Source organism: Apteryx mantelli, chromosome 4 (assembly GCF_036417845.1).
Source record: "Apteryx mantelli isolate bAptMan1 chromosome 4, bAptMan1.hap1, whole genome shotgun sequence".
Classification (NCBI taxonomy): Eukaryota; Metazoa; Chordata; class Aves; order Apterygiformes; family Apterygidae; genus Apteryx; species Apteryx mantelli.
The window spans coordinates 63,943,717-63,955,137 of record NC_089981.1 but is presented as its reverse complement, the minus strand read 5'-3'; the positions used below and the strand labels follow the sequence as shown (position 1 = coordinate 63,955,137).

The window sequence follows — 11,421 nt, the reverse complement described above, 5'->3', positions numbered from 1 at the left end:
CGCCAGGTAATCCACCACCTGAAACGACAGAAATAGTTTCATCTCCTCTTCAGTGAAGAGGATGGTGATAAACCTGGGTGGCAAAAATGGAGGGAGCGATGGTAAAAAGGATGTGTAAAATTTTCTCACCCCTTATAGAAGCAATTAGACTGAGGAGCAGGAAAGATTTTTCCTGTTTCTCCCTTCCCACACTTAAGTATGAGTTAAACACACAAGTATGTTCTGCAGCCAGTTGGCAAAGATTTATGCAAAGTGCTGAACTCACATTGTAGAGAAAAGTTGCCAGGGCTTGTTAAATTTGAATTTTTAGCTGGACAATGAAGCTTAGAGGCTATTGTTTCGGTCAGCAGTGCAGCTGCATTGTGTTGTCTTGCTGCTTGCCATCCTTCCCAAAATGAAAGAGAATTTGTGCGATAGTTCTGATGTTCAATTTCCAATTCAGTGCTGGAAAATTAAGGACCTGTGGCCAGTGGGAAGAGGAGTGTTGGAGGAAAAGTCAATGATAGATGGCCAGGTACAGAAAAAAGCTCAGTCCTTTCTGGTGTAAAACTAGACTTTGTATTCATTCATTGGTAAATCCTGGGGAATCCATAGAGGTGACACACCTTACAAACATGAATCCATAAGAAAAGCTTCAAGAAGAGCTTGCAGTCAATTTATAAAATACAAATCTTCAGAAAAAAAATACCTTTATTAATTCGACACACCCAGGACTGTCTTTCAAATTCTTTAGTATTCTTTTCTTCTTGAGGTGGTTATTTATCCTTTTCTGAGTGCTCCTCTGTAAGATATGAATTCCAGATAGTGTTTGCACTTCTAGATCCCTCCCAAATCCTATGCTTTCTTAACATTTACATCCCCAAGTCCTTTGGGCCAGTTTACTCATTGGCTAAGCTTTTGAAAGTCCTTTCAAAAGAGGGAACTTCTGTTGTAAACATCCTTTGATTTATCCTCCTGACTGATTGACTCAGAATGAGTATTTTTTGTCATCAGTTCATTCAGGGTTATTTCCTAAAGTCAGGTCTCACAATATTCTTGCTCTTTGCTGTGGCTGATCGGTACCACAGTGGAGAAATCTGTTACTTCTCTTATGAAGAAATATTGGTACTCAATCATTTGCAGTAGCATTTGTTTTCCAAGCTGTCTCTAGAAGGCCAAAATTAGGTATTATTTCCAAATAACTCAACAGAGTTTAATGTCAATACCCAAATCTGTTGATGGAGACAGTGGTGTTGATTCCTCCCCAGCCAAGATACACTTATTAATTTTACCCAACATTACCTTGTCCCAAAGCCATCCTGTTTTATCCACATTACGCCTTCTTGTTCTTTTACAGTCTGTGATGTCATTAATGTATGTCATCCTGCTGTTTTTAGTTCATTTTTTAAAATAACTCATGCTCTTTGACACTTTCCGCTTCTAATTGCTGTTCTACTACAATTCAGTTATTCCCAGATTAGACAGTGTCACAACTGGGATTAGTTTAAATTCCTTCACTTCATTTGCTGATAACATTTAATACAATATAATTATGGTGCAGCAATCTTGTACTTCTGTTCCCCCCCCAAGAAAGGAACAGAAATGATTTTCTCCCTTCCACTGCCTAGCTTACTTTGGGTATTGGGCTTGCTTTGGGTATTTTTGTCTGCAGGTTTAAACCAACTGCCAGAATTGGGTCAGGAAGGAATTTCTCTTCTGGTTTGGACTGGCAGAGTTTTGCAGTTGTAGGAACATCCAGACGTTCTCATTTACCAAACTCCTTGCATTATACAGATCATCTTTCCTCCTTTGACATATTGTTAATCTGAGGTTGGGATGCTGTGGTGTGCACAGAGTAAATACTTTCCTCTGAACCAAGTGTCTGGTATATGGGTTCCCTAAGACAGCAGGGAATGGACCTGATGACCCAGGTGGTCCTTTCCTGTTCTGTGTTTGTCTTCTGCCCAGGCTCTTTTTGTTAATACCCAAGCTTTTCAATCTTTCCTAGCTGATTATACTCATTTTAGGAGTAACCTTTTCACTAAATACACAACTTTGCTGGTGGTTTCAATCACTGTTAACACTTTCTCCCTGCTGCTTATCCTCCAAACCGCTTATATTTCTTATCAATTGCCTTATGGCTATTCCAGCTTCCTTCTTCTGTTACTAAAACAAGCAGGGCAGACTTGGGTAAGTTTTTTACTCCTTAAATTAAAGCTTCTTGTAAATAAGCATATTTGCTTTGACTCCTATATGCAGTTCATGCTCCATACGTCTATTTTGGTGAAGTCCATCCAATAAAGATGTTTTCTGTGAATGTCTGCCAGTAGTCAAACATTCCCAAAATTCATCATTTTGCTTTGCCCTTATCCTCTTCTCCAGAGCCAGATATTCTATCAAATATCAATCCATTTCTTTCTTCTCCAGTCTCCTTCAAGTCAGTTTAACTCAAATGAAGCTTGCACAGAGGTAACTCTAGTTAGCTCTGTACTGAAGAAGTCTTTTAAACTTAGAAATATTCTGAAAATTCAGCTACACAGATCTAATCCTACAACTGTTTCTCGGTCCTTGTTTGACCAAACATGGTCTTTAAGCGTTCATGATAATACTTACATTTAGCTTAAAGAAATACGACTTCGATAGAAGAAAATTTGGGATTTTTTTTTGAAATGTACAATTACACACCAAGAGTCAAATCTCAAAGATAAAACTTCAACTGTGATAGCTTGAAAGGGGCTCGTGCATTTTGAAAGCGTCAGTATGCTGTATTTCAGGGATGAATTTACTGCAGGGGTGAGCCTGCAGGAAACAACGAAATAGTGTGAGGGGCAAGTCTGATGTGTTCCCAAAATTTCCTGCAACATCTGTAAAAGCAGGGTGTTTGCAAGAAAGTTATTAGCATGTTGGAGCATTGCCCAAAGACAAGAAATGATTAATGGAGGAGAGGTGGTATTTTCACTGTATGCTGCCTGACATGCAGAGGTTTGAGTCCAGCTATTCTCTGCAGTTTGGACCAGTGTAAGGCATCACAGGATAAAAGCTCTATTAAAGTTTGGAAATTTTCTTAACTACACCAAGAATATCAATCCTCAGTCCCCCTTTTACTACAGCTTAACTCCCTCACTTTGGCCAGGAAGCACACTACAGCATGTTGGCCCCCTGTGACTCATTTTCTCTCTTGCCTCCCAGTCTTGAAACAATTCTCCTCCCCCCAGAGAAGCAAAGATTGGAAGATGGCTTGCAAAGAGCAATGGAGAAGATAAGAGAATGAAGAACATGCCTTTGGGAGAACAGAGATGACACAGCTTTGAAATATTTTTTCCACTGCATTTCTCCATGCAGTTTCACCATCCTTTTTCTCTTGCTTCTCTGACGATTTTCTTCCCATGTTACCATGAATGCTCAAGGTCTCTGTGAAACAGTTTTATTCTCAGCCATTGCTCTGATTTCCCCCAAGTACTCTGCTCCCAGCCCACATTAATACCTTTCACAGTTTGACACCTTCATTTTCAGGACACCTATGGAAAGGGATGAGGCTTTAAGATATGTAGGTGCCAAGCAAAAAGGACAGAGAATGTCCCCAGTCCCAGAAAGACCCCCTACCACCAACCTATGCATATAAGGAAAAGGGCTAGGCTGCCAGCTGGTTCAGTACAAATACCCTGTGAGATGATGCCATCTTACCAACATACCTTGTATAGGTACGAAGACATATTAAGGATGTAATAAGAACCTATAAAAGCAAGAGAAAATCTGATAGGTACACAGTGATGCACCGAGTTTCAGGAATCTGAACAGGACACTAATCCAATTTCACTCACTGTATTGAGGTACAGTTAAATAAGAGACGATCAATTCTAAATAAAATCTTTCAGTCCAGTGGTTCAGAGGAGGGATGCCAACTGGTGCAGACTTGACCGTTCTTCTCCAGAACATAGATTCCAGGTTGCCTGTGGGGCAGACATGAGGGAGTTTGCCAGAGGAATACTTGTCCTGCTGCAGGTGTAGAGATAATAAACTTCAAAACTTGTGATTCCATGCTCAGCTGTATTTGGACCATTGCCAATATTTAATTCAAGATGCTGACAGGACTTTTTCCAATGATCCCAACATGAACATGAAGAGGGATTCAGGCATGCTTTGCCCTGCAGTCCCCCTTTTCTCATATCATTCTCCCAGATACAGGTTCTCAGGACAGTCAGAAAAAGGATGAATAAAAGCAGAAGCTTCCAAGTGGCTTTTTCTTAGAAGATCAAGGCTATGAAGTCAGTCCAATGTCACCCATAGTCCTAGGAGCAGGGTCCCAGCAAAAAAGATAGCAGGAGAGTTGGAAACAGAAGGACCCGTATACTGGTACTGATGGCTTGCCTGGACAGGCTAGAATCGAGGAGCTCCATAATCATCTGGCATCCTCTCAATATTGTATCTGCAACAGAAAGAGGGAATGCCTGTGAAGACAACCTACTCCATATTACTTCCCTCCCCAAACAGCAAGAAGCTAACAGGCAAACTGAACTGCTAGCAAGAAGTTTTGCTCCATTTCTCTCTGCAGCTCAGATCCCCAGGAAGAAAAAGGTATTACTTCTGAGAAAAGTGAAAAGACTTCATAAGGTTATCACTGTCATTCAAACCAAACTCCCTAAGGCTCAGGCATCTTAGAAACTCACCAGAGAAGAAAATATGGTATTTTCATAAGATCTGACTTAGGAAGTAATGTTAAGACTTTAGTTTTAGTACTAGACCATGGTGGAGAATAAAACTTCAGCCATTCAACATAGATTCATGGGCACAACAAACAGGGGCAGAGATGTTTTGAGAGAAAAATGTTCTAAGCCACATTCCAGTTACAGATCAGTTAAGACCTTGCATATTTATAGCAATCAACTTCCTTGTTTCTGACATACTGCTCCCTGCCTACAAATTACTAGACTTTTGCTCTCCACTGTTAGCACAGCTGCCTCCCTTCCAGTATCTCCCTCATCCCATCTGAAGACTTTTTCCCTTTTCTCTCCACATCCTGATTTCTCTCCACATCTACCAAACTGTGAAACAGTTTGACATAGTTACTTTGCAAGGTAAAACTTCTAGGTTGTACATCATGTAGAAGAAATATGAAAATACTGGAGGTAACAAACACACCACCATCCTTCCAAGTTGGTTTGATTTTTGGCTAAAAAGCAAAATCAGTCTCTTAGCTGAGGGTACAAAAAGCTACCCAATAGAACAGAACAAGACCTTTTCCTCAGGAACCTATACAATCTATTTGCCTAATAATCCTGATGACGTGGCTGATAAGCAAAACTAATCCATGGAAACACTGACCTCAAGGAAGCTAGTTTTCCAAGTAAAAGCAAGCAAACATGGGGACTGCAATAAAGATGGGTCTGCAATCAGTCTTTTCCCAGTAGCAAACATATTTCTACTTTAGGCAAACACTAGACCCTTTACAGCATTGTGTGCTATAGAAAACGCAAGAGAGAAAGCTCAAACAAGATGGCAGTAAAGTCCTATCCAACAACGATTCTACCAGGCAATGTTTCCTCCCGTGAGAGGTCCCTTACCTGTGCCTGGAAATATACATTATAGGCACTCCTGGGATTTTTCGTATTCTCCGCTTGAGCTCTTTATCCACTGTGGCCACTATGTAACATTTGTGCTGCAAAAAAGAGGCAAGTCAGATTCAACACTAGTGAATCAGCATAAAGCAGACAAAGCTGAGCAAAAGCTTCTATTCACTTAGCTCATGTTACACCAGAGGGTACAAGTCCTTCGTGAGACGCTACCAGGCTAGAATGCCAGGTACAGAATTCCACAGCAGATTAGAAACATCCTTCTGCTCATCAAAAGAATCCAAGAAACATCCAAAGGCTGTCCAGCCCTCCCAACTGCCACCGTTCCCGCCCTAGATGCTCTTTGATACTCTCTAATACAACAAGACTGTGCCCTCCTAGGTTACACTAGGGACTGAAACTGCCCCTTAACTAGATTTTACCATTTCTTTGCAGGAAATTTTTAAGTCATCAGTAGCTAGGAGGGTTCAGCAACCTTTAGTGTGTTAGCACAGCATGGGAATCATCAGAAACAGAAGTACCTGAGTGACTCTCTGTACCAAGCAGTCATCTGCATAGGTCCCTTTGTGCATACATGGCAGGCGTTCAAATCGAGGGTCTTTGGCAATTCTGTAGGGACAGATAAGGCAGCATCACAGCAATCAGACCAGTAGAGGTGTATAATAATATAGTATGGAGGAACAGGAACACCCCTTTTAGATATACAGCATGCAATCCTCAAGACAAGTGCTTAAGCGATGAGCAAATGGTACACCCTGGTCAATTGAAATGAACAACAACAACAACAAAAAAAAAAGAATGCAAATTGTCTGGCTAATTATTAGGTAGGAGTTATGTATTTCTTGTTAGCTGGGTTCAAGATCCCCACAATGTTAGGCTCTTGCCTAACAGAGAAAAGTCATTTGAAACAAGTTATCCATGGTGAGATCTAGAATATCTTCTAGTACCTGATCTTTCAGACTGTACATACAGGGATGCTCCACTTCCTCTCTGAAGTGGAACATGAAAACTACTCAGGAGCTGCACTTTGATACTATACCACACAACAGGTCAGAGTAAAAAGTAAAGAAGAATACATGTGACTGGTACACCAGGAGAGCACAAACTGCATTGGACTAGTTTTCTAAAGATCACAGAATAATCTGGTTCTAGATTATCAGTAGATGTTGCATACTACTGCAGGAATAACATGAGGCATAAATGAAAGGTTCCAGAAGACTTTCTTTAATTTTGTAAGTTATCTTTAAAAAGAAAAAAAAAAAGCCTTCTTTGGAGAGACTGCAGGAAAGTGTTACTTTGAAAGGCATAGGAAAAAAAAAAAAAGATTTACATATTCATGTTACGCACTTTTACCTAGCATTTAGTTTTGAAAAACTGTCTCAAACTTAGGCCTTAATACTGATTTCATACAGCCAGGGAAAAAAGCAAGTTAGGGACTCTGGAACAACCTAAAAACCCTCTAGTGTGAAAGCACTGTCACAGAAAAGCCCTTTTCACTTCTTCATACTAAAATAGTAACCTCTACAAAAAGAGAGGAAGAGAGGAACACCCTGCACCTACCTTAATGCCACACGATACCTCTGTCCTAACTTCTCAATTTCAGCCATAACACAATCTGTGATACATGGAATACCTATATGTGAAAAGCATTAAAAACCTGTATTAGCATCTCTTTAGAGACCTCTACAGTATTGCTCACATGCCCAAGGGTAGTTATCTGTCACAAAATTCTATACCATATTGGTTACAATTTTAAACTTTTAAGAACTGATAAGGATGCAAAGTGACTAAATGCAAAATGACAGAGTAGTTGAGCATGCAATGATACGTTTAGATTTTCAAGTTATTAAAGTTTTAACTTTGTGAGATTAGTATTTAAGACTGTTGTTTGACTGAAACCAGAGACAGCTTTAGGGCTAACAAGGGACAAAAGAAGTGAGCTCTGTGATTAGCAAAGATCTGCAGCACTACATGGTCCAGAAGAAGCTGCAAGTGATGCAGATACTCACATTTGGCATAGAGGCAGTCCATCATTGACTGCACTAGGTCCAGCTTGGCTTTGATGGAGAAGTTGATGAAGTTAGTATCAACCAGGATGTGATAAGGAGGGCCCAACTGCGTATTATATTGGAAGAACAAACACGAGGGATGCTGGGGGCTGTTAGAAAAGACAAAGAATTCATATCAGTTAATGGCGATTGACAACATATCAGTTTCTACCAGGTGCGCAGATTGAAAGAAGGTTAACAAGGGCACACAATCCAAGGCACCTTAGAAGAGCAACTCACCAGGCCTCCCGCTGCCTCCTGAGCCCGCTCCCTTGGCTTAGGGCAGCATTTCCTGCTCTGTGTCAACCACGTCTTCAGAACAGCTCCGGCAGGTTTGCTCGGAAATGCTCTTAATCACAATCCGCGGCGGGGCTCTCCCCCCCGCCCCGGCCCCACAGCCGGCCCGGGCACTTACACTTCCCGCTCCTTGATGGCGCTGGGATCCTCCTTCTTCTTCACTGGGGCTTTCGCGCGGTCCTTCGGGTTGCTGCAAGGAAGCACAGGCACTCCTGGGGGCGACGCCGGGGCAGGGAGCCGAGCGGTGCGGAGAGGCCTGCCCCCCCCCCCCCGCCCCCGCGGGACACCGGGACGCCCCGGCCCGGCCCCGCGCCCGCCCGCGACACTCACATGCGCTGGTCCCGGAGGCTGATCATGCGCTTCACCACCGCGTACTTCCGCGCCTTCTTCTGCTTCCCCTGAAAGGAGACGCAGCCGCCGTGAGCGGGGAGCCGCGGCGGAGGCTCCGGCCCCCCCGGCCCCAGTCCCGGCCGCAGCCCCGACTCACCATGCCGCCGCCGCCGCCGCCGCCGCTTCCGCCGCGGCACCTCACGTCACTGAGTCCCGCCAGGAAGGCCCGTTGGCGGCGTCACTTCCGGCCGCCGGCACGGGGCAGCGGGAGCCCGCAGCGGGAGCCCGCGCCGGTCGCGCGCAGCAGCGGGCCCGACGCCGCGGCCGCCGCCCGGAGCCTCGGTAACGGCGCCGCCCGCCCTCTCCGCGCCCTGGGGTGGGAGTGGGGGCCCCGCCGCGCCCGCCCTCCGCTGTGGCGGGGCTGAGGGAGCTGCGGCCCGTCCGCCCCACGCGGTGCCCGCCGCGGCCGCGGCCCCGGCCCCGTGGGGGCCCGGCCGGCCGGGCGGCACCGGCTGGGCGGCGGCAGCCCCGCTCCCGGCCCAGGGGCCCCCGCGAGCCGCTGGGTGCCGCCTCGGCCGCTCCCTCCGGCGCCGCGCAGGGGCGGCCTGCTGGGTCCCGGGGGTGCCGGGCGCCCCGGGAGGGCTGAAGCCGCGCGGGAGCTTCCCCTCCTCCTCCTCCTCCCCGTCCTGCCGCGCCGGGGTGACGGGGCCGCCAGTGCCCTCTGTGTGCGGCCCGGCCCGGCCCAGCGGGCGCTCGGTCAGCGACGGCCGTTCTCCCCGGGCGCGGGGGAGCTCCGCGCCCCGGAGGCCGCCGGAGGTCAGCATCCCCCGCCAGCGGGCTGCCTTGCTCCCTGCGCGAGCAGCTTTGCTTGCTCTCTTCGCCTTTTTCTTTAGCGCTTCGGGGCAGGCCAAGGTTAGCTTCCTTACTTAGGGGCACCTAAGGAAAACAAAGGAGAAAAAGAAAAAGGAAATCTAATAGTCCTTGGCAACAGGCACCTCTTTAGATCCTGACTGCACCTGTGAACTTGAAAGGTTGGCTTTTTTCATCCTTAAGTGAAAACTGCAGAAGCCTCCAGTTTTCTGTTCAGTTTAGTAGGATGGTTTGGATGGTGTTGTTACATATTTTTGTGAGATGTTAAGTTGGTTGGGGATGCAAAGTCTGATTTTGCAACTGCGTCAAGTGTTGCTAGTTTCTGCAAAGACAGAACAAGGTATGGTGACCCTGACATGTCATGTTCAGCTGTTGTGAGTTGGAGAAAGAGAAAGCACACCCTACCATTTGCCCTTACTGCCACTTTCTTTTCTCTTTTTACAGAGCTGGGAGGTTAGGGAGGCCTTCTGTCCCCTTTCTTCTGCTTGTCTGGCTAGCATGTTTCTGAAGAATTAATGTATTCCTGGATTTGCAGGACCTTGGCTCTAGCTGATCAGCTTTTTCATAAAAAGCAGTACATTTTCATTATCCATACTTCTTAAGAATGCAATCCTAATTCTTATGACTTGCAATCCTAACAAATGAGCATAACTTCAACTGTGCTTTCTGCAGCAATAATGGCACAATGTGACCTGAAATATCTGTTCTGCCTGTATAGGGAAATATTCTTATGGTTCTCAGACTAGGCTTTGGCTTGGTTTTTAGTGCCCTGTGCAAGGAAGGGTGAGCTAGGCCTCGCTGTGGTATCTTTCTTGTGCAGGTTCTGGGATTAGTGAGAACATGCAACTGTTGGTATCTTTCAAATGCAGCCTAGTTTTGTCTGTCTTCCTGGTCAGAAAAAGCAACAACACAGAGAGCAACAACACAGCTCAGGAGTCTCTCCCTGAAGTACTATCCTCAGCAGAACTGTGACTGAGGAAGAAAATCAGACTGCAAGGAGTACTGGGTGCATTAAAGAAACTGCAGGGCTGAACTCACCATCTGGAAGATAGTACCGGACTTAACTGTTGGATGAGGAAATGCAGTTGGTGGAGCTCTGCTGGTGCTGGCAAGGTGATCCAAATGGTTCTGGTGAAAGATGTGATCAAGGGGGCACTCTGCTCTACCCACTCGTGTGTAGAGCAGCAAGTGGCTGAACATTGCTCTGGCTTGGGAAGCCGATTTGGTGTCAGGATAAGAAGTGAAAGAGCCTGACTTGTAAGCTGCCATCTGGCTGGCTTGCTGTGTTTGGGGAGAGGAGGAGCTCACAGCCCTCAAAGGTTGTTCAGCCAGATGAAGAGTCCTTGACTTAGGCTCTTGGCAATGGTCTCCCATATTTTTTTTCCTATTACCAGTATTATATTGGGACTGTGTGTGAACAGATATGACAGATTCCAGCCCTGAAGAGAGAAAGATGGATCTGTTCATATGGACCTTGGCTATTGATGTGGCTTTTGTCCTTGACAGCTGATATTGGAGTCTGCCCAGTGCTCTTTGAGCTGACTCTTCAGGCTTCTGTGGGTGTATTTGAAAGTTAGGTTCCCATGGGCATTCCTTTTTGTTCCTTTATGCATGTTTGACTTATGTGAGAAAATACTGGGCCTTTTCACTTAAAGGAGTTTTTTTTTTTCTTTTTTTGTCTGTGGCTGTTGGTAGTGGATATTTCTCTGCATGGATAGAGAGGGTATTCTGTTCAGAGATGAAGAGTTGCCTCACCTCTTTTGTTATGAGGTGGTGGCAAATTGTAAAAATGATTTAAACCCATCTTCTTAATTTTGGAACTTCTCAAGGGAGAGAAAAAAGAAAGTTAACGTTCATCCTAATAAAACAAGAGGCACAAAAGATTTTCTAGGGCCTTAGTAAATCTGTTCAGTATAGTATGGCCCCCACTGGCTCTGCAGCTGTAGCCACATGAATGTACCATTGCTGTGTTATGCTGCTTTTGTAGGTATAGTTTGGCTTGGGCTTCTTTCTGGAGCTTTGCCTTCTGTTCCTCTGGTTTCACAGGAGCCATAATATGAGCAAAACTTATTCCCATTGCTGGCCTTGTTTTCCTTGCTGACCTGAGAGAAGTTATGGCACTAATATAGTTTACTTTATGGTTCCATGCTGCCTATCCCAATTATGCAGGTACTTCTCCTTGGGATAAACCAAGAGTAAGCTTTCCAAATCCCTGTTTTCCCTGCAGGTGGCAGGAGACCATCACTTGCTGTGTCTTTGGATCAAGAACACTTAAGACCTGTAGCACAACTTAGCATATTTTTCTGTCCAGCTATGATGGCATCTTA

The 11,421-nt window shown here is 45.1% G+C and overlaps 1 protein-coding gene across 1 annotated transcript; it reads right to left on the bottom strand.

The window, feature by feature from the left end:
- Positions 1-218: 218 nt before the first annotated feature.
- Positions 219-8,453, bottom strand: FCF1 (FCF1 rRNA-processing protein). The gene is made up of 8 exons (XM_067296800.1): positions 8,382-8,453; positions 8,225-8,292; positions 8,013-8,084; positions 7,559-7,707; positions 7,110-7,182; positions 6,071-6,158; positions 5,541-5,635; positions 219-4,405 (listed from the first exon to the last, which is right to left on the bottom strand). Exons 1-8 carry the CDS (start codon positions 8,382-8,384, stop codon positions 4,357-4,359), a joined length of 597 nt encoding a protein of 198 aa, XP_067152901.1. The 5' UTR covers positions 8,385-8,453; the 3' UTR covers positions 219-4,356.
- Between the last annotated feature and the right edge of the window lie 2,968 nt (positions 8,454-11,421).